The sequence below is a fragment of the Aquarana catesbeiana genome, linkage group LG02, assembly GCF_042186555.1.
Source record: "Aquarana catesbeiana isolate 2022-GZ linkage group LG02, ASM4218655v1, whole genome shotgun sequence".
Classification (NCBI taxonomy): Eukaryota; Metazoa; Chordata; class Amphibia; order Anura; family Ranidae; genus Aquarana; species Aquarana catesbeiana.
The window spans coordinates 795,617,924-795,639,774 of record NC_133325.1 but is presented as its reverse complement, the minus strand read 5'-3'; the positions used below and the strand labels follow the sequence as shown (position 1 = coordinate 795,639,774).

General features: G+C 44.4%; 1 protein-coding gene and 1 long non-coding RNA gene across 2 annotated transcripts in view; one reads left to right on the top strand and one right to left on the bottom strand.

Annotated features, from left to right (window-relative positions):
* Positions 1-3,843, bottom strand: part of LOC141129446 (uncharacterized) — a 19,002-nt gene extending 15,159 nt beyond the window's left edge. The window contains exon 1 of the long non-coding RNA XR_012241828.1: positions 2,737-3,843. This is a non-coding gene — a long non-coding RNA (uncharacterized lncRNA). The remainder of the gene's footprint in view (positions 1-2,736) is intronic.
* Positions 1,799-21,851, top strand: LOC141129445 (uncharacterized). Its single transcript, XM_073617483.1, has 5 exons — positions 1,799-2,034; positions 8,925-9,248; positions 9,489-9,752; positions 11,179-11,261; positions 18,697-21,851. The coding sequence occupies exons 1-5, from the start codon at positions 2,001-2,003 to the stop codon at positions 18,919-18,921; spliced, it is 930 nt and encodes a 309-aa protein (XP_073473584.1). The 5' UTR covers positions 1,799-2,000; the 3' UTR covers positions 18,922-21,851.

The following is a 21,851-nucleotide window of genomic DNA, read 5'->3' as shown; positions in this document are numbered from 1 at the left end:
TTATCCTGTAACCCCTAGCAACCAATCAGTGAGCACTAATGTGCAATAACCTCTAGCAACCAAGCGGCAAGCAGAAATTATGTGTTGTAACCTCTAGCAACCAGCCAGTGAGTGGTAAAGATAGTCTGTAACCTCTGGCAACCAACTGCAGTCGCTGCGTGATCTGCTGCAGTAAACTGAATTGGAGTCTACCTGCTATTTTTTGTAGGTCTCAGAATGGAGGGGGCCCCCCAAGAAAATATTTGCTCAGGGCCCAATCAATATTAAAGACAGCCCTGGTCCTGGGGAAATGTACTTTGATTTAGTTGCTTGGCTCAGAGCACAAGCCTATTGTTGTGTCAGACCATAATTTGTCAGATTAGCCATCGTCATCAATTTTGGTGAAGCACAAACAGCTGTGTAAGGCTCTGTTTCCACTACTGCGAGTTGTTGTGCGACTTGACACACGTCAAGTCACATGACAAGTCAAAATCCATGTATTTCAATGGTCCCTGTTCTAATTGGTGCAACTCAAGTCGCAGTGACTCCACAAAAGGTTTTTGCACTACTTTGTTCCAACTTCGGTGCAACTTGTTCTTACCGGTCGCATGACATCGCATCAAAAATTGCATTGCAAAGTCGCACTGTAAATTGCGCAACTTTAGGGTCACGATAGTGGAAACCTAGACTCAGACTAGGTTTCCACTACTGCGACCTGAAAGCTGTGCGATATTTGCCACGATTTTTTACCGTGATTTTGATGCAACTTGAAACAATACCTGTGTATTCTTGGGGTCTATGGACCTCAAGTCCACATCAAAGTTGGACCAAAGTAGTGCAGGGACTACTTTGAAGTCGCTGCGTCTTGAAGTTGCACAGATATGAACAGTACTCATTGGAAATCATGAGGTACGACTGGTCATGCGACTTTGCAGTCCAAAGTCACATGACAAGTCTCACTAGTGGAAACTGAACCTAAATGAAAAGCGGGTTTTTGTGCATGTGAATTGCATTCTGATGGGCCAACTTCACAGTTAACATTGCTAGCCATCACTTTTATCTGTAGTCTTTACAGTGCATACACAGGAATAACGATCGGATTTTACTACCGTGGGCGAAGTACCAACAGTAGTAAAAGCCAATCATCGAGCCCAGGTTCACACTGAGCTGCGGGAATGAAAGCATGCGACTTCAGCTGAACTCCCACCCTTTCATTCCCGCATGTCAGTCCCGACTTCAGGGGGAATTCCAGAGACACATGTGCAGGTTTCTGTCAATGGAAATCGCACCCCGAAATCGCCAAAAGTAGTAGAGAAAATATCTTTGGAAATTTGCGGCGCTGCACCGATTAGGACGGTGCCATTGCCGGCAATTGCCGCTGATTTGACATGTCAAATCGCATCAATGTGAACCAGGGCTAAGGCTCCTTTCACACTTGTGCGACTTGAAAGTCGTGCTATTTTGACGCGATTTGAAGCAATGCCTGTGTAATCTTGAGGTCTCTGTCTCAAGTCGCATCAAAGTAGTGCAGGGGATGCTTTGAAGTAAATGTGACTTGAAGTCGTACAGATATGAACGGTACCCATTGGAAATCATCGGGTATGACAAGTGTGAAATGGGCCTCAGGCTGTCTGTACCTCATCACTGCTGCTAACTGATGATTGATTTGGTGGATTGTTCTTCTTCTGGTGGTGACTCAGAATCCTTGTACTGTAATGTGATAAACAACTGACATTCCTCTTTGTACAGTCTGATGTCAGTGTGCAGTGACTTTGGTCCACCATTGGTTGCAGGGAGGGGGCGGAGCTCTCACTCTAGGATCTTATTACCAGATCTGATCTTCTACACTTTTCACTCCATAGTGAATTCTATCAAACGGATCCATCCAGTTCACTGAAAAGAATCGATGTAAAAGAACGATTGGTTCATGAACTGGACATCACTATCAGGAATAGTTGATCAGTGAGTGCAGAGATCAGTGTACAGCCCGGACACCGAGTACATCACCGACCCACCGAGACATGATCTGTCCATCCATTTCTCCTGTGTATGGAGGTGAGTGCACATCCCGGGGGGCAGAGCCATGACAGCGGGGTATATGGGGGGGTAGAATGCTCGGTGTATATGGGGGGGTAGAATGCTCGGTGTATATGGGGGGGTAGAATGCTCGGTGTATATGGGGGGGTAGAATGCTCGGTATATATGGGGGGGTAGAATGCTCGGTGTATATGGGAGGGTAGAATGCTCGGTGTATATGGGAGGGTAGAATGCTCTGTGTGTATGAGGGGTAGAATGCTCGGTGTATATAGGGGGGGGTAGAATGCTCGGTTTATATGGGGGGTAGAATGCTCGGTGTATATGGGGGGTAGAATGCTCGGTGTATATAGGGTGGCAGAATGCTCGGTGTATATGAGGGGTAGAATGCTCGGTGTATATGGGGGGTAGAATGCTCAGTGTATATGGGGGGGTAGAATGCTCGGTGTATATGGGGGGGTAGAATGCTCGGTGTATATGGGGGGAGTAGAATGCTCGGTGTATATGGGGGGGTAGAATGCTCGGTGTATATGGGGGGTGGTAGAATGCTCATCCTCCAGTGCTGCTCCTCTATAATGACTCTTCAGAGCGGCTGTCAGAGTAACATCCAGCAGAGGCATCCCCTGCACCCCCCTAGATGTGCTCACTTTATCCCAGCAGTGCCCACTAGAGGTTATAACATTTATTACAGAGGTATTTATAATACATCACCAAAATACTTACATAGCGTGGAGACGGAGAGTAGGGTAACCAGCGGCCGGGCGCCCCGAGGCAACATTGTACCCTAGGCACCTGCCTACTTTGCCTAGTGGTAGCAGCGGCCATTCTCACACACCGAATCCCAGAGCATGAAGAGTTTTGTAGTCGTAATCTCTGAGAAATATAATGGGAAGAATCCGGAGCACAGAGAACGGCAGTTCACTGTCTGTCCTGAAGAGGGCAGAACATCACAAGTGATTGGATGACGGGGAAGACATACATTGATTGGCTCAGCAATACAACAAAATGTTTCAGTTATAGGAATTCCTCCCCAATAAGATTTCTTGGGGAAGACTATAATCCAGAAACATCAGATAAATCCTGGAAAACCTTCACTGATCCGACAACAGAGGACAGAAGTCTGACCGATCACCCTCTGTACGATTCTAGTGATCGGGGCTCTGTATACAGACCCAGTACTGCAGTTCCCTCTTCCTTCACAGGTTGGCAGCACACTCAGCTCCAGGGACTGAAGTTCCCTCTTCCTCCATGGGGTGGCAGCACACACAGCTCCGGGGACTGCAGTTCCCTCTTCCTCCATAGGGTGGCAGCACACACAGCTCCGGGGACTGCAGTTCCCTCTTCCTCCATAGGGTGGCAGCACACACAGCTCTGGGGACTGCAGTTCCCTCTTCCTCCATGGGGTGGCAGCACACACAGCTCCAGGGACTGCAGTTCCCTCTTCCTCCATAGGGTGGCAGCACACTCAGCTCCAGGGACTGCAGTTCCCTCTTCCTCCATGGGATGGCAGCAAATATACAATTCCAGGGAATGTCAGTCTGTTCCTCCGGTGTGTTTTCTCTCTGGTGTGAGATGAAATCTCCGGACACTCCCCGCTCTTCTCATCCCACATCTCCGCTTCCCGCTCATCACATCTCCGTACAGATCTCCGGCTCCTCTCTGTGCTCCTCTCTGTACACTAGAACTCCTCTCTCCATTGTACATCGCCTCCCCTCGGAAAGTGCCGATATACTCAACCAATCAGCACCCCGCCCTTGTACGTTCTTCAGTCCTATGAGCCGTGTGCAAAGTTGTGGGCGTGGTCTGGCTGTGTCTCCGTGTTCTGATTGGCTGTTTATATCTTTATAGGAAATATAGAGGAGTGTACAGGGAGGGGGAGGGATGGGACTTACATCATGTGATCTCACATTTCTCTGATCACAAAATAATCCAGTTTTTAACCCCTTATCTACCAGAACAATTCTATCATTTTCACACACATATTAACCCCTTCCCACCCAGGCCAATTCTGACATTTCTCTCCTACATGTAAAAATCATCATTTTTTTGCTAGAAGATTAAATAGAACTCCCAAACATTATATGTTTTTTAGCATAGACCCCAGAGAATACAATGGCAGTTGTTGCAACCTTTTTATCTCGCACAGTATTTACGCAGCAATTTTTCAAACGCTTTTATTCATGCCTTTAAGTGACCAGTCCTGACCAGAGCACTTTTTGCGATTCGGCACTGCGTCCCTTTAACTGACAATTGCGCGGTCGTCTGAAGTTGCACCCAAACAAAATTGGCGTCCTTTTTTTCCCACAAATAGAGATTTCTTTTGGTGGTATTTGATCACCTCTGTGGTTTTTATTTTTTGTGCTATAAACAAAAAAATAGCAACAATTTTGAAAAAAAAAACAATGCTTTTTACTTTATGCTATAATAAATTTCCCCCAAAAATAAATAATAAAAAAACTTTTTTTCCTCAGTTTAGGCCGATACGTATTCTTCTACATATTTTTGGTAAAAAAAATTGCAATAAGCGTATATTGATTGGTTTGCACAAAAGTTATAGCGTCTACAAAATAGGGGATCTTTTTATGGCATTTTTATTTATTTTTTTATTAGTAATGGCGGCGATCTGTGATTTTTATCGGGACTGCAACCTTATGGCGGACACGTCGGACACTTTTGACACATTTTTGGGACCATTGTCATTTATACAGCGATCGGTGCTATAAAAATGCACTGATTACTGTAAAAATGTCACTGGCAGGGAAGGGGTTAACACTAGGGGGCGATAAAGGGGTTAATTGTGTTCCCTGACTGTTTGTTCTAACTGAAGGGGGGAGGGGACTGTGTAGGGTAGATGACAGATCGCTGTTCATACTTTGTATGAATACAGGATCAGTCTTTTCTCCCCTCAGAGAACCATAAATCGTGTGTTTACACACAGAGATCCCGGTTCTCCGTGTGTCACCAGCGATCGCAGGAGCACGGTGGTGTTCGCGTCTGCCGGGCTCTCGCATCGGGTTCGGCGGCGCACGCCCCTAGTGGCCACAGGGCGGAGTGACGTTACATAGTGTAGTTTCACTTAGTCGTGCCATTCTGCCACAGTAAAACTGCGGCGGCTGGTCAGCAAGTGGTTAAAAAAAAAGAAAACAGTAAAGTTAGCCCAATTATTTTGCATAATGTGAAAGATGAAGTTAAGCTAGGGAAATAGATACCTAACTTGTCAGGCTTCAAAATTGCACACACTCGTGAAATGGCGCCAAACTTCGGTACTTAAAAATCTCCATAGGCGATGCTTTAAAAATTGTTACTGGTTACATGTTTAGAGTTACAGAGGAGAATTATTGCTCTCACTCTAACGTTCGCGGCGACACCTCACACGTATGGTTTAAACACCATTTTCATATGGGGGTGGGACTTACGTATGCGTTCGCTTCTGTGTGCGAGCACACGGGGACAGGGGCACTTTAAAACATTTAATTTTTTTTACTGTTAATTTTACTTAAAAATTTTTAGTTTGACACTTTAAAAAAAAAATTTGATCACTTTTATTCCTATTACAAGGAATGTAAACATCCCTTGTAATAGCAATATGGCATGATCGGTCCTCTTTACAGTGAGAAATGGAGGTCAATAAGACCCGACATCTCACCTCTGGGCTGGGACAGCTGAAATAAAAATTAAAATAAAACGATCTCGGCTTCCCAGCTGAGGCGGCACCATTTGTTTGAATGCAGAGGCCAGGCGTGACGTCATAACATCGTGCCCGGCCTCCGAACATCATAGAGACTCCGGCGACCATCTGGTCCGCCGGAAATATCTATGGTAAACATCCGGGGACGGCGCATCCGTTCTCCGACTCACCGATGGTAGTTGAGGGATATTGTTTATAAATATTAATGAATTAATAAATATTAATTAAAGTGAAAGAGCCCCTTCATTCTTTCAACACAAACCACACATATAGAACGCAGGTTAACAGGGGTAACATGAAATGCTGAGTCCAGTGTGGTTTTAAGGTGAGTCTGGTTAGGACAGACCCAACTGGGGTTCTCAGTCACCTTGTGCCCCTAATAGACACAGGGTCACTTACACATAGGAGGGACTGGGGGAGCTGGAAAATGGGTTTCCAGAGCTCTCTAAGGTAAGCTGAGTTTCACAAGCCCCTAGCCCAAAGTGACTCCCGTCACATCACCAATAGGCGGCACTGATAGGCAGCACTGATAAGTGACACTGATGATGAAGCACTGATTGGCACTGATGGGTAGCACTCATGGGCATTGATAGATGGCACTTATAGATGCCACTGGAGACCACTGATTAGCAACACTGATGGGCACTAAGGGGATCAATGTCCCTCTAACATAAGCTGGTTAACGGCTTTCTTCTTTTCTTCATGCTGACAGCGTGAAGAAAATAAAAAAAGCTGGATTACCAGCTTCTGTTTACTTCCGTGATCAGCTGTCATTGGCTGACAGCTGATCACGTGGTAAAGAGCCTGCTGTGATTGGCCCTTTACCCCGATCCATGATCAGCCAAGTCCCAAGGACTCAGTGATCACAGAGCGCACCGCCAGGGGGCAGAGAATGAAAGGACATCTATGCATGCCCTTCTGGCATTTTAAGCTGTCTTTCAGAAATAGCGTGGGTGTCAAGTAGTTAAGGATGGGGATGACTAGTGCATGTTTTAGAGAGTTGGGGGAGATGCCAGAAGAGGAAGAGATTGAAGATGTGAGTTATGCCCCATACACACGAGCGGATTTTCCATCAGAATAACCATCCAAGAATTCCACTCAAGTTTGCCTTGCATACACACGGTCACACAAAACGAGCCGAGAAAATGAAGTTCAATGCTTCCGAGCATGCGTAGGAATTTTGCGAGTCGGAATTTATACAGGCGAACCCATTTTCGGATAGGAACTTTTCCCGACCGAAAAATTGAAAACCTGCTCTCAATCTTTTGTTGGCTGGAATTCCTCCAGCAAAAGTCTGATGGAGCGTATGCACGGTCGCATTTTCCGAACAAAAGCTCATATCGGTCTTTTGCTGGCCGAATTTCCGATCGTGTGTACGGGGCATTAGAGTGTATAGGATAGAGCCAGAGGGTGAGCAAAGCATTTGCGAAGGAGAAGGATGCAGAGGGCAGGTGGTTAGGTTACCATTAGAAAAAAAAGTTTGGCAACCTCATCAATAGTGGCAGGGTTGAATGAGGGAAGTAATGAAGGTACCTGTGGATGTGCGGTTTTAAGTCGGGGAGGTATCTGCACATTGGAGATCTCTTCATAAATTGTATCCATCTTGTTTTTGATGTGATTGGCGATCTCCTGGGCAGTGAGTGAGTTATTGGGTGGAGGCAGTTAGCTGCCTGTACCTCACCTCTCTTCCATTCCTCCCCGGTCACCATCTCCTGGGCGTCCATCCCTCTTCTGTTCATCCTTCCATCTCCACATCACCTCTTCTGTCTTCCTATCCTTGTATTGAGTTCTTCTGGTTATTCTCCTCTTTTTCCTCTGCCTTCTCCATGTATAATGATGGTTATTGGGCTGTACATTTGAAGACATCTGAAGTAGTCCTAGTGGGTCTCTAAGCACTTCTGGGGGACTTCTTAAGTGGTTTTAATAGACCTGAACTCATATCGAGGGGGCTACAGAGATAACCTGCTTTCAACCTGTTCTCAACCCTTTTTCTTGATTAATACAATATATCTGGACTGTATGATCACCGCTCTGGTCATAGGATGAGGTCTTCATTTACTAGAACTGTCTCTCGACTCCCCATCAAACAGCTGTAAGGTCTCATTTACATTTGTAAATGGGGGAGCAGTAAACAGGGGTATACAGGTGCCATGACTGGGATGGTTTGTTTCACAGTTATGACAGAAAAATAAACAAGCAGTCTGTCACATTGGGCAGGTAGTGACATCTGCCAAGTGCAAGTCATTTTACTGAATGGGGCCATGCTGCAACTGTTTGCAATACATGTGATTGTGGCATTGTGGTACAAGTTTTCAGGGGTTAACACATAACATAATGCTTCCTCACCACCTCTCCAGTGCCCTCTAAAAGGCAATAAACCTTTAGAGGACAATGATCGATCGTGTAAGCGGAACAAATGGTAACCACCCCAATCTGTAACTGGCCTTTGCAGGAAGGAGCACATGGAAGGGCAACGCATGTCAAAAAAAATCAAACAAACAAAAATTAGAAGCTCACTTACCAACCAGCCTGCAACAAACCGAATTATCCTGTCCAACAGTTCATGGTAAAACAAGGGGTTTAGTTTGCACAGATATGCAAATCTATGTGAAAAACTGCAGAGCCCACTTCACAACACCCCAGTGTACTGCAGTTCTAACACTAGAAATTTGCTGGGTGTCCAGTGTGTCCCTGTACCTTTAATGAGGTGTGGGCTCCCTCCCCTCCAGGCATACCTACCCTCAATCTATCCATTATTATATATTTGCACCTACTGTAAAGGGTCTCAAAGTATATAGCGTTAGGACTGCAGTACACTGGGGTGCCGTGGAGTGGTCTCTCTGCAGCTTACTCATGTATTTGCAAATGTGTGCAGACTAAACCCTTTGGTTTTAACGTGAATTGTTAGGACAATTCGGTTTGTTGATTTTATGTTGGTTTTTTAATTATGTAAATGGATCCAAATTTTTTTTCCTTCATCTCCCGGAGTCTTCAGATCGTCCAGTGATCGGTAGTCCTCAGTTGGTCATGACAATGACATCAATAGAAATGGACACACAAAGAACTGGAGCTGATGAGGCTTTGGAATGATTGTTGTGTTTATGTTCCTCTTCTTTACTGGGATGTTTTTCTTGGTTCTGTTCATATTCATTATACCAGAGATTTCAAATGTAATTCACTGTGAAAGTTCTGCTCACATTTCTGATCTGTCTTCTCCTCCCAGGTCTCCTGTGTATGATGATCATATCGGTGTCATCAGGAACGGTGTATGTACAGAGCGGATCAGACATCACTGACTGTAATATGAAATGTCCTCATGAAGAAGTGACCCTGGAGCTGTACAGACAATGCAGAGGGGTGGAGAGGACATTGCTGGAAAATCACTGTTATTACAATTACACTAAATCTCATGACTCCAGACTCCGACTGCACACAGGGAGTGGCTGCTGGAAGCTGACACATGCCAGGAAGGATGATTCCTGTGTGTATAAGATCTGGCATCACGGTGGTCTGGGGTTTTTGTCGGCCACAGAGATCCGTGTTCTGGGTAAGAGTCCATATACTACATTGTACTCTATGGGGGAAGAAGTGTCTATTATACAGGATGAGTGAGGAGAGGAAATGAGTTCTTCATGTAACAGATTTCCAGTATTCTTACCTAATATCCACCCAACTGTCCTACTCAGTATAAGTATACAATAAGAGCTAGCACTCTATTCCATGTATCTGGACTTCCATGTTGGTGACCTATGACTGATGGTGACTGTCCTTCTCCTGATTATTCCAGATCCGGTTCTCATCTCCAACATCACCAGTAACTGTAGCCGGCTGGGTGAGGAGGTCGCTGTGAGCGTCCAGTTCTCTGGAGAAGAGAGCGCTGTGACCTGGGAGGTGGACGGGGAGCCTCTCCCTGAAAGATACCGGCTGATAGATGACAATAGGACGCTGATTATCCCCAGTGTGCAGAGAGACGACGCCAAGAGGAGATTCCGGGTCAGGATCACAAACCCGGTCAGTGAGGAGATCCGGGAATACCGGCTGGAGATCAGAGGTGAGAGGAGCAATTACTGGGGGAATAGAGGAGGTTGTCATTCTTCCCTGGGACTTGCACTATATACTGTATATATGTGTGTATAAAATATACAGTATGAGGTCAGTGTGCAGGTTATATATAATAGTCAGACAATGAAGATAATAAAAATAAAATAAAAATGGACGGACTCAATGGAATACTCCGGTCTTTTTCTGCTGTCACTTTTCTATGAATTAAATATATACACTGCGCTATGAAAAACTAAAAATAAGGAGCAGCTACATACAAAGTGACAACAACCAAAAAAATACTGTGAAGAGAAATGTAGCGCATAAACTGTGAGAAGAGTCCCCAGTCAGGGAAAAAGCTAAATAATAATACTTAATGAATAGTGTCCACATCAACAAAATAACTCATAAGTCTCTCAACATGGATAAGTAAAGTCCAATGAGTGGCAAAAATATATGTGAAGAGTGTCCCACTGGGAAAGGTGAGTGAATGTGTACAACGGCAAATGTTCAAACACAGGTAGATCAGGATAGCCAAGGCACGGATCAGAAGAGACGGCATCTATACCCCAGTAGATGATCCATTGATCAAAACGCGTCGGGCGCTTTCAGCATCCTTTTTTTTGCCTATTTTTGTTTTTATATCTTGTGATCACATTTTTTATTGTAACCAGGCTTTTTAGCAATAAAAAACCCACCGTGCTTATCTACACTATGTGGAGCCTGTTTATTTTTTCTCCACATACCATCTGGGAGAAAATCCAGCTTCCACTTCAGTCTCATGCGTTATGTACCGTCTCTTCTGATCCGTGCCTTGGCTATCTTTCGTGAGGACCTACCTGGCGGCCCCGGGAGATCCATGCAGAGTTTGATCCAGAAGGTTTCCAGAGTCGTGATGTCCGCTTCCAGGCCTTGAGAGGCAATCTGCTCGAGTGATTCCCTGTCGCTGACAAGGGAGTCCAATGTATCCGGTAAGAGTTTCTTACACACCATTTCTACCAAGATTTATGCAGTTGTTGGATACAGTTCTCCTGGAAGATTTAAAGATCTACCTGTGTTTGAACATTTGCCGTTGTACACATTCACTCACCTTTCCCAGTGGGACACTCTTCACATATATTTTTGCCACTCACTCATTGGACTTTACTTATCCATGTTGAGAGACTTATGAGTTATTTTGTTGATGTGGACACTATTCATTAAGTATTATTATTTAGCTTTTTCCCTGACTGGGGACTCTTCTCACAGTTTATGCACTACATTTCTCTTCACAGTATTTTTTTGGTTGTTGTCACTTTTCTATAAGCTGAAGTTTGCTGATGTATAAATATTGTAATATAACAAAGCAAACTGTAGAACGGATACATTGTATATTGATCACACATGTAATCTCTACACAGAGATGTGTTCTAAACATTGTATTTATTTTCTGACAGATCTTACATCAGATTATAGAAGATCACCAATGTTTCTCATTCCTGGAGTGCTCGGTGTGATTATTGGGATTTTGGTGTCTCTGGTGAGTAATGATTACATCTTTCCTTTCTGTGATCGGATTATTCCTCTATTAGGGATCTCCAAACTACGGCCCTCCAGCTGTTGTGGAACTACACATCCCATGAGGCATTGTAAAACTCTGACATTCACAGACATGACCAGGAACTACAATTCCCATCATGCCTAAACAACTGAAGGTCCATAGTTTGGAGACCCCTGCTAGATCAGCAGTCGCCTCTAGAGGGAGCCAGTTGATTAAACATTGTTCTATAGTGAAAGTTATCCATTTCTGGAAAGCATGAAGAGCAATGTAAGGCAGTGTTTCTCAACCTTTCTCCAGTCAGGGCACCCTTGAAAAGTATTTTCAGTCTCGAGGCACCCCAGTCTAATGCTGGCCATACACTATACGAAAAATCGGCCGAAAAATCGTTCGTATGGACACTTCGTTCGTTTTTCGGCAAGTTAGTGGGTACAAATCGATAATCGTTTGTGACGTTTTTGTGGAAAAAAAACGAACGGCATGTTTGGAAAATTTCTGCCGAACGTACGATAAATTGCAAGGTTAATGTGTTTCCCGTCCGAACTGCCTGCACTAGGTATATGTAAAAAAACGAACACAAAATTATTTATTCATGTCCACTGAACAGATTATCGGTCATTATATGATGGCACGATCGTTTGCGGTCACGGTCGAACGTTCGTTTTTCGAAAAGGGGTTCGGCCGATTTTCTGTATAGTGTATGGCCAGCATAAGGCTTGGTTTACATTACTGCGATTCAAATAATGTGTGCAAAATCGCACGTGTTCCTAATGGGTAGACAAACACACTGCCCTTTACTAGACACACAGGGATGTCATTATGCTTAACCTCCCTGGCGGTATGATTATTTCGGATTTTAGGTGCTGAAAGCGGTACAATTATTTTGCATGGAAATTTGGCGTTTTATATTGTAGGTCTGTAATTCTTAACAATAACACACTTAAATCTGTCCAAACAAGAGTCTAGTAGATATCCCGGGTATGATAAAGTTTGAAACACAAAAACATAAATTATAATATAATAAATAAAAAAATAAAAATAAAATAATAATAATAAAATAAATTTCCCCACGATTCACTATCGCTCAATTCTGCAAGTGTTCTAACTTACTATCGCTGTTTTCTAGCTGGTCTAAAGCCGCTTTTGAGGTAAAGGGACACTTTTTGGTTGCTATGGACAATCTCCAGTTTCCAGGCAGAAAGAACAGTATATATAACATAAAACTGCATGCAGGACATAGGACAAAGCACTGGGGACAGAAGGGATGTGAAATCATTTCATACAGTACTGTAATCTGTAAGATTATAGTACTGTATGTGTTATGATTTTTACAATTTTTTGAATTTGCCACCAGGCTCCGCCTCCATGCGTCGCGACGCTCGCAGGGAACGGAGCCTGGCACGGAGAGGCTTCGGAGGAGGACGGAACCCGCAGACACAGCGGGGGACATCGCAGGATCCCGGGGACAAGGTAAGTAAAGCCACACCAGGATCCTGCACTGTAATCCCGAGTGTGGATCGGGGTTACCGCTAATGGTCCTGAATTTTAACCCCAAGCCACACTCGGGAAAACCGCCAGGGAGGTTAATGGTACCCCCACGCATTGGCCAATATGGTGCATTTTCTGTGCAGCGCAATTAGGATAAAAAAGATAAGGGAATTCTTTTCCTGTGATTCTGTGGGGCAGCCCACTGAAATTAATTTTCTGCCCTATCAGCACACAGCTGCACAGATGTAATCCAAAGGGCCTGTTTACATGCGGGATTGAGGGGCAGTGAAACCACATGCTTTAGCTGTGTTTTTACCACCCCCAACTGCTCCCCCTTTAGCTGTAAAAAAGAAGCAGCTGGGAGGTACACATGCTGTGGCTGGAAGTATACCAACAGGTGAATAGGGTTGTGCTGCAACCACCCCGCAACTGTGTGCTCTGAGCACAATTACAGCATAGTGATGATGCATTTAGGGGGTTAAAACAAGAGGTGAGGAGGCAACATATTGCCTCTTCACTGCCTGTTAAATGCCTCTGAAAAGCAATCTAAGCATAGATCACTTTTCAGAGGAACTGCCTTTTCTTGCTGGTTTTATTCACAAGTAGGGATGAGCCGAACACCCCCCTGTTCGGTTCGCACCAGAACATGCGAACAGGAAAAAAGTTTGTTCAAACACGCGAACACCATTAAAGTCTATGGGACACGAACATGAATAATCAAAAGTGCTAATTTTTAAAGGCGAATATGCAAGTTATTGTCATAAAAAGTGTTTGGGGACCTGGGTCCTGCCCCAGGGGACATGGATCAATGCAAAAAAAAGTTTTAAAAATGGCCGTTTTTTCAGGTGCAGTGATTTTAATAATGCTTAAAGTCAAACAATAAAAGTGTAATATCCCTTTAAATTTTGTAGCTGGGGGTGTCTATAGTATGCCTGTAAAGGGGCGCATGTTTCCCGTGTTTAGAACAGTCTGACAGCAAAATTACATTTTGAAGGAAAAAAAAACACATTTAAAACTACCCACGGCTATTACATTGCCGACAATACACATAGAAGTTCATTGATAAAAACGGCAAGGGAATTCCCCACAGGGCAACCCCGAACCAAAATAAAAAATAAAAAAAAATGACGTGGGAGTCCCCCTAAATTCCATACCAGAGCCTTCAGGTCTGGTATGAATTTTAAGGGGAACCCCGTGCCAAAAAAAAAAACGGCGTGGGGTCCCCCCAAAAATCCATACCAGACCCTTATCCGAGCACGCAACCTGGCAGGCCGCAGGAAAAGAGGGGGGCCCCCCTCCTGAACCGTACCAGGCCACATGCCCTCAACATTGGGGTAGCCCCCAAAACACCTTGTCCCCATGTTGATGAGGACAAGGGCCTCATCCCCACAACCCTGGCCTGTGGTTGTGGGGGTCTGTGGGTGGGGGGCTTATCGGGATCTGGAAGCCCCCTTTAACAAGGGGACCCCCAGATCCCACCCCCCCTGTGTGAAATGGTAAGGGGGTGCTTACCCCTACCATTTCACTAAAAAACTGTCAAAAATGTTAAAAATGACGAGACAGGTTTTGACAATTCCTTTATTTAAATGCTTCTTTCTTCCTTCATCTTCTTCTTCTGGTTCTTCTGGCTCTTCTGGTTCTTCCTCCGGCGTTCTCGTCCAGCATCTCCTCCGCGGCATCTTCTATCCTCTTCTCCTCGGGCCACTCCGCACCCATGGCATAGAGGGAGGCTCCCGCTCTTCTCTTCATCTTCTTCTTCATGTTCTTCTCTTCTTCCTTCTTCTCTTCTTCATTTTCTTCTCCGGGCCGCTCCGCATCCATGCTGGCATGGAGGGAGGCTCCCGCTGTGTGACGGCGTCTCCTCATCTAACAGTTCTTAAATAACGGGGGGCGGGGTCACCGGGTGGCCCCGCCCCCCGTTATTTAAGAACTGTCAGATGAAGAGATGCCGTCACACAGCGGGAGCCTCCCTCCATGCCAGCATGGATGCGGAGCGGCCCGGAGAAGAAAATGAAGAAGAGAAGAAGGAAGAAGAGAAGAACATGAAGAAGAAGATGAAGAGAAGAGCGGGAGCCTCCCTCCATGCCATGGGTGCAGAGCGGCCCGAGGAGAAGAAGATAGAAGACGCCACGGAGGAGTTTCTGGACGAGAACGCCGGAGGAAGAACCAGAAGATGAAGGAAGAAAGAAGAAGCATTTAAATAAAGGAATTGTCAAAAACTGTCTCTTGTCATTTTTAACATTTTAGACAGTTTTTTAGTGAAATGGTAGGGGTAAGTACCCCCTTACCATTTCACACAGGGGGGGCCAGGATATGGGGGTCCCCTTGTTAAAGGGGGCTTCCAGATTCCGATAAGCTCCCCGCCCGCAGACCCCCACAACCACCGGCCAGGGTTGTGGGGATGAGGCCCTTGTCCTCATCAACATGGGGACAAGGTGTTTTGGGGGGCTACCCCAAAGCACCCTCCCAATGTTGAGGGCATGTGGCCTGGTATGGTTCAGGAGGGGGGTGCACTCTCGTCCCCCCTTCTTTTCCTGTGGCCTGCCAGGTTGCGTGCTTGGATAAGGGTCTGGTATGGATTTTTGGGGGGACCCAACGTCATTTTTTAAAAAATTTTGGCCGGGGTTCCCCTTAATATCCATACCAGACCTGAAGGGCCTGGTATGGAATTTAGGGGGACTCCCACGTCATTTTTTTTTTTGGTTCGGGGTTGCCCTGTGGGGAAGTTTTAAATGGCTTTTTTTCCTTCCAAATGTCATTTTGCTGTCAGACTGTTCTAAACACAGGAAACATGCGTCCCTTTACAGGCATACTATAGACACCCCCAGCTACGAAATTTAAAGGGATATTACACTTTTATTGTTTGACTTTAAGCATTATTAAAATCACTGCTCCTGAAAAAAATGGCCGTTTTTAAAACTTTTTTTTGCATTGATCCATGTCCCCTGGGGCAGGACCCGGGTCCCCAAACACTTTTTATGACAATAACTTGCATATAAGCCTTTAAAATTAGCACTTTTGATTTCTCCCATAGACTTTTAAAGGGTGTTCCGCGGCATTCGAATTTGCCGCGAACACCCCAAATTGTTCGCTGTTCGGCGAACTTGCGAACAGCCAATGTTAGAGTCGAACATGAGTTCGACTCAAACTCAAAGCTAATCCCTATTCACAAGCCATAAAAAAAATTAAAAAAATATATCTGTTCTGGTCATACAGAAATAGGGGGTCAAGATTAAAAGTAATGTGAATACTTACACATGCATGTAAACACACATTTGTATACACACACACAGTTAGAAAAATATATATATATAGATATATATTATGTGTATTTATTACACATACAGAAAGACAAAGGAGATGCCTCTGGGATTGTACGGGCAAAGGATCAAAGCCAGATAGAAGAGTAAAGAACGTGTATAAAAAGTATTACAAAATTTATTGAAAAGACATGTATTTACACAAAATTCGATATTTGTAAAAGCAAAGCAGACAATCATGCTATCTAATACATACAATACAGTTAGGATCTGGGGCACTGGGTTGGTCTCATGGTAGGAGACCAATCAGAGTGCCTGAATTTTATATATATATATATATATATATATATATATATATATTATATATAATTAGATGTTAAATTCCTTCTTCAGGGGCTGATTTGAGATAAGCTGTATTATCAAATGGCTGTCATACAAAGGTGTGGTAGACATCAGGATTTGTCTTAGATAGGATTTGCGTCTCCATGTTGTCCCATCGCACATTAAAAGGCTCTTATGCCCCGTACACACGGTCAGATTTTCCGATGGAAAATGTCCGTTCGGAGCGTGTTGTCGGAAATTCCGACCATGTGTGGGCTCCATCAGACATTTTCCATCGGATTTTCCGACACACAAAGTTTGAGAGCAGGATATATAATTTTCCGACAACAAAATCCGTTGTCGGAAATTCCGATCGTGTGTACACAAATCCGACGGACAAAGTGCCACGCATGCTCAGAATAAATAAAGAGATGAAAGCTATTGGCCACTGCCCCGTTTATAGTCCCGACGCACGTGTTTTACATCACCGCGTTCAGAATGATCGGATTTTCCGACAACTTTGTGTGACTGTGTGTATGCAAGACAAGTTTGAGCCAACATCCGTCGGAAAAAATCCTAGGATTTTGTTGTCGGAATGTCCGAACAAAGTCCGACCGTGTGTACGGGGCATTAGAGATATATATAGAGAATATGTAAATATCCTCAGGCCAATAATGGCATGTAGTTCACTGTTTTGATTGGGTGTGTCAAGTAGAGTAAATCAGGTGTAAGGCACCCCTACCAATTGAGCATCGGAGCCCACGAGGATCAACACAAAGCAGGCAACCGACTGTCAGTGTGGATAGAGATGCCTTCCCGGTGGAATGGTGTGATCCTCGCTGTGTGTCACACATATATACATACGCACACACATACCTCCCAACAATTTGATAAGGGAATGAGAGACACCTACTAGAAAATGTATGTAGGCATAGGACACGCCCCCTATCACACCCCCTTAACCACTTACAGACCAGAAGATTTTCCTGCTTAATGACCAGGCCATTTTTTGCGATTCGGCACTGTGTCACTTTAACTGACAATTGCACGGTCGTGCAACGCTGTACCCAAACAAAATTGATGTCTTTTTTTCCCCCACAACTAGAGCTTTCTTTTGGTTGTATTTGATCACCCCTGCAGTTTACTTTTTGCGCTATAAACAAAAAAAAGCAACAATTTTGAATAAAAAAAATATATTTTTTACTTTTGCTATATTAAAAATCCCCAAAATGTTTTTAAAAAACAAATTTCTTCATCAGTTTAGGCCAATATAAATTCTTCTACATATTTTCGGTAAAAAAAAAAAACACAATAAGTGTATATTGATTGGTTTGCGCAAAAGTTATAGCGTCTACAAAATAGGGGATAGATTTATGGCATTTTTATTATTATTTTATTTTTTATTTTTTTTACTAGTATTGGCGGTGATCTGCGATTTTAAGCAATACTGCGACATTGCGATGGACAGGTCAGACACTTGACACATTTTTGGGATCATTGACATTTATACAGCGATCAGTGCTATAATATGCACTGATTACTGTGTAAAGGTCACTGGCAGGGAAGGGGTTAACACTAGGGGGCAATCAAGGGGTTGAATGTGTTCCCTCATAAGTGTTGGAGGAGAGAATGGAACTGACTGGGGGGAGGAGACGCACTGCTTTTCTGGGGGTTTTTTCGCTTTCCTCTGGATCAACTGTGGGTATAGGATTGGGTATATGGGAGTGTATGTATTTTTTATTTTATTTATTTTTTATGGTTGAACTGGATGGACTTGTGTGTCTTTTTTCAACCTGACTAACTATATAACATATCGCTGTTTCTACTTACTAGGAACAAACAATCTGTCTCCTCTCCCCTGACAGAACAGGTACTTGTGTGTTTACATACACAAATCCCTGTTCTGGCTCTCGTGCCCGCGATCACAGGTGGCCAGCGGGAATCACGCCCAGCAACGACATGCATTGGGTCCCCCGCCGTGCAGTGGGCACGCACCCCTCCGGTGGCTCTTAAAGGGGACGATGTACCCATACGTCATTTCGCGGGAACATGCCACTTTGCCAACATATAGCGGCGTGAGCGGGTTGGCAAGTGGGTAACCACTTGCCGACCGCTGTATTTTGTTTTGGAGTTTATATTTGCTGTGTTGGCACAGACAGCAGTTGGTAAAGTTATGATGGATACATAATGCTGAGCTGAGTGTGGGGAATTCTGACCCAGGACAGCCATATCACATGGGAGAATGGACCTTTGGATGACAGAGGTTGGGAATAAACTAGAGAGGGGACAACCCCAATGCTGTATGTCGGTGAAAGTCTCTGCAATTTCTATGTGATTTATATTTCCAGATTTACTGCACAAAAAGAGATTTGAAGAGCAATGGTGTCTATGAAGATGAGCCACTGGTAGAAGACAGATCTGTGCCACCCATCCAGAATGGATCCATACCCACCAATGATGTCTGTGAAGAAATGCCACTGGCAGAGGTCATATCAGTGCTACCTGTCACGGACCTCCGTACTCAAGATGAGCCTGTCTGCATAAATGCTTCCCTTTGTCCGGTACCAGCGTGATCCAAGATCCCTCAGAGCACCCAGTCATTAGCCATAACTCAATGTAGGGTGAATTCAAACAAGACTTTTTATTCAAACATATGTAACAAATATACACTCAGGGGACAATCAACCCTCCCTTTGCAATCAGGGTGGGGTAAACTGTCCAATCAGCAGGGAGAGCTGTTGTAGGAATTCCCCCCCAAGATAGACACAATAGAACAATGGGATACAAGCACCTAACAAAACACATAACAACCCCCACCCCCCCAAACTATCTAGCAATGGTCTGTGAATCACTCCTACAAGATTCTAGACTTAAAAAGGTGAACATGTTATTCATATATTCCTTGAGGGATATTGTTCAGGAATATTACTGCCCAAAGTGAAAAAGCCCCTTCATTCCTTCAGCACAAACCACACACACAGAATCCAGGACAACAGTGTCAAAAGGAAATGCAAAGTCCGGTGTGGTTGTATGGTGAGTTGGGTTAGTGCAGACCCAACTGGGGTTCTGGGTCACCCTGTGCCCCTAATAGACACAGGGTGTTTTACACATAGGAGGGGCCAGGGGAGCTGGACAAGGAGCTGACAGAGCTCTCCAAGGTAACCTGGGTTCCACCAGCCCCCCACCCAAAGTGACACCTGTCCAGAATGGATTCATACTTGCCATTGATGTCCCTCAAGATGTGCCACTGGCAGAGAACAGATCTATGCCACCCATTCAGAATGAATTCATAGCCACCAACAATATTGCACAAGATGTGCTACTGGTAGAGATCAGATCTGTGCCACCCATCCAGAATGGATCCTACCAACCAATAAGACTGGATCCCCACCTGCCACTCTGAACAAATTTTCATCTATTGAGAGAAACAGGGCCTCCTACTCTATGTAGAGAAGCTCTGTATCTAGAGTCCAATGTTTGGCTGTCTAACAGAAATTTGTTGGCAATCATAAAAAAAGACCCTTATCATATAATTCCTGATTAGAAGCAGCAGAGCACTTCCTCACATATAAGGGTTTACTCACACCAGTTGTATCAATCAACACAAGGACACCATTACCAATTGCTGTCTGTGAGCCCCTTCACACCACACTGCACTTTATGCAGCGTAACGCACAAAAATCTGCATTAATGTAACATTTTTGTCAAATCACAAACAAAAAGTGAGGATCTTGACCCTTGATGTGTCCAATGAAGTAAAACTGCATTAAAAAAATGCAGGTCAGCGTGCAGCGAGATGTATGTCAACACACATCAACATGCATGCGGTGCATGGATTTTCTGTGCACTCAGATGTGATCGAGCCTTCGGTGCCTGAACACTCCTCTCCTCTCAGGTACCCATCAGGTGTGTGACATCATCAACTGTATACCCCACCCACTCCAAGATTTGACACCTATTGGGAAGGGCGGAGTCTAGAAGAGCTGCCCTTATGTAGGCATCACCTCCATTAAATATTGTGGCCATCTAAAGATGCCTGAGTGTAGGTCCACATTGAGGTCGATGTGCAGCCATTTTTTTGAGAAGTAAAGTAGAGAAGAGTGTTAAAACCTCTATCAATTTATGATTTGTCTTGTGTCCCAATCCAGCAATTTCCCTTCATTTTCCTGCCTTGGGGTGCAACAGATAATGAGTCTTAGAAAGTTGTCACAGAGACCAGAGAAGGACATTTTCTAATTTTTAGACTTCCCATTATGTTCTGTCAGCAGGACAAATGGAGATAATGAATGTCCCTAGTGGGGACACAGCAATAAAAATTTGACTCAGGGTCCAGCTCTTCCCTGTGTTAAAAAAGAGCCTTTGCTTGCACATTAAAAGGGCGTTAAACCCTGAATAACATCCGCCAGCATTTGCCTTAATATGAAGGACGCAAACACTTACCTCTGGGTGTGCTCTCCTCCAATGATAAGAGGTCTGAGCCCCCCACATCTACTCCATTCCTGCCGATGCCACGCCCTTCCCCTCTTCTTCCAGGTCCACCATCTTCTTCCTTCTCCCATTGGACAGGCACTGATGATGTAACCCCCGGACATGTACACTGGAGTTATATGATCTCAGGATGCTGCTCCATTCCCGGCATCTGTGAGATCCCAGGACTATACACTGCACTCTGCATATACTACAGTCAGTGTGCAGAATAACATTGCCAGCAGGAAAAATCTATTTCCTTCATTTCTCAGGATTTTCTACTGATTGGTAATCTGTATTGTCATCTGTTTAGACCTCCCAGATGAGCAAAACATAGATCTGGACTTCTTATTCCGGTGACAACACTGCCGGGTGATTGTTGGCATTTCCTGGCTATATGTCTTGTGTTGGAATGTATTTGAACATTGCCGGGTCATATTAATCCACAATATTGTTGAAGGAAATTACTGTTGCCATTTATATGAAGCTGAACTCCAGTCAAACTGCTAAATACTCAAAAGGATTTATAATTCTGTCCGGACACTTTTGTGATTCACACATCAGAGCCGGACAGGTGATGTTTACAGCTATAGAATACAGTGATGTCACCTCCTGCCCACAGCATGCTGATTGGATGGTGAAGGGACAGCAACTTCTCAACTCCGCCCTATCCTCCTGTCAGCACATGTGGAGGCAGCAGAGCCTTCATTGGTTCATAGTGTTGCACCTCCTGCTTCTAATCTGAATGCTGCTGTTCAGAGGGTAATGGGGGAGATACAGAGACAGATTCAAATACTCAGGCTAATTGTCTGTAAAAATAATTATAAGCCCAACTCCGGATTCCTTGATCCCCCTCTGTCCCGTATGTATGTTTTATTATTTTATTTTTTACTTACCATTTTCTGATGACATCTGGCCATGTGGGGTTCATGTCCTCTCTGGTCTTCTCCCAGGGTGGACGGTCCTGGATGAAGCAGAATGTGGCACTGATTGCTCTCTGCAATATTATACAGTGAGTGGGGGGAGGGGATGTGCA

Bases quoted from the DNA above. Each gene is read 5' to 3' on its own strand.
- LOC141129445 (XM_073617483.1), top strand. From the start codon at position 2,001: ATGATCTGTCCATCCATTTCTCCTGTGTATGGAG. The intron at 2,035-8,924 runs GTGAGTGCACAT...TTCTCCTCCCAG, and splicing joins CATTTCTCCTGTGTATGGAG to GTCTCCTGTGTATGATGATC. The intron at 9,753-11,178 runs GTGAGAGGAGCA...ATTTTCTGACAG, and splicing joins ATACCGGCTGGAGATCAGAG to ATCTTACATCAGATTATAGA.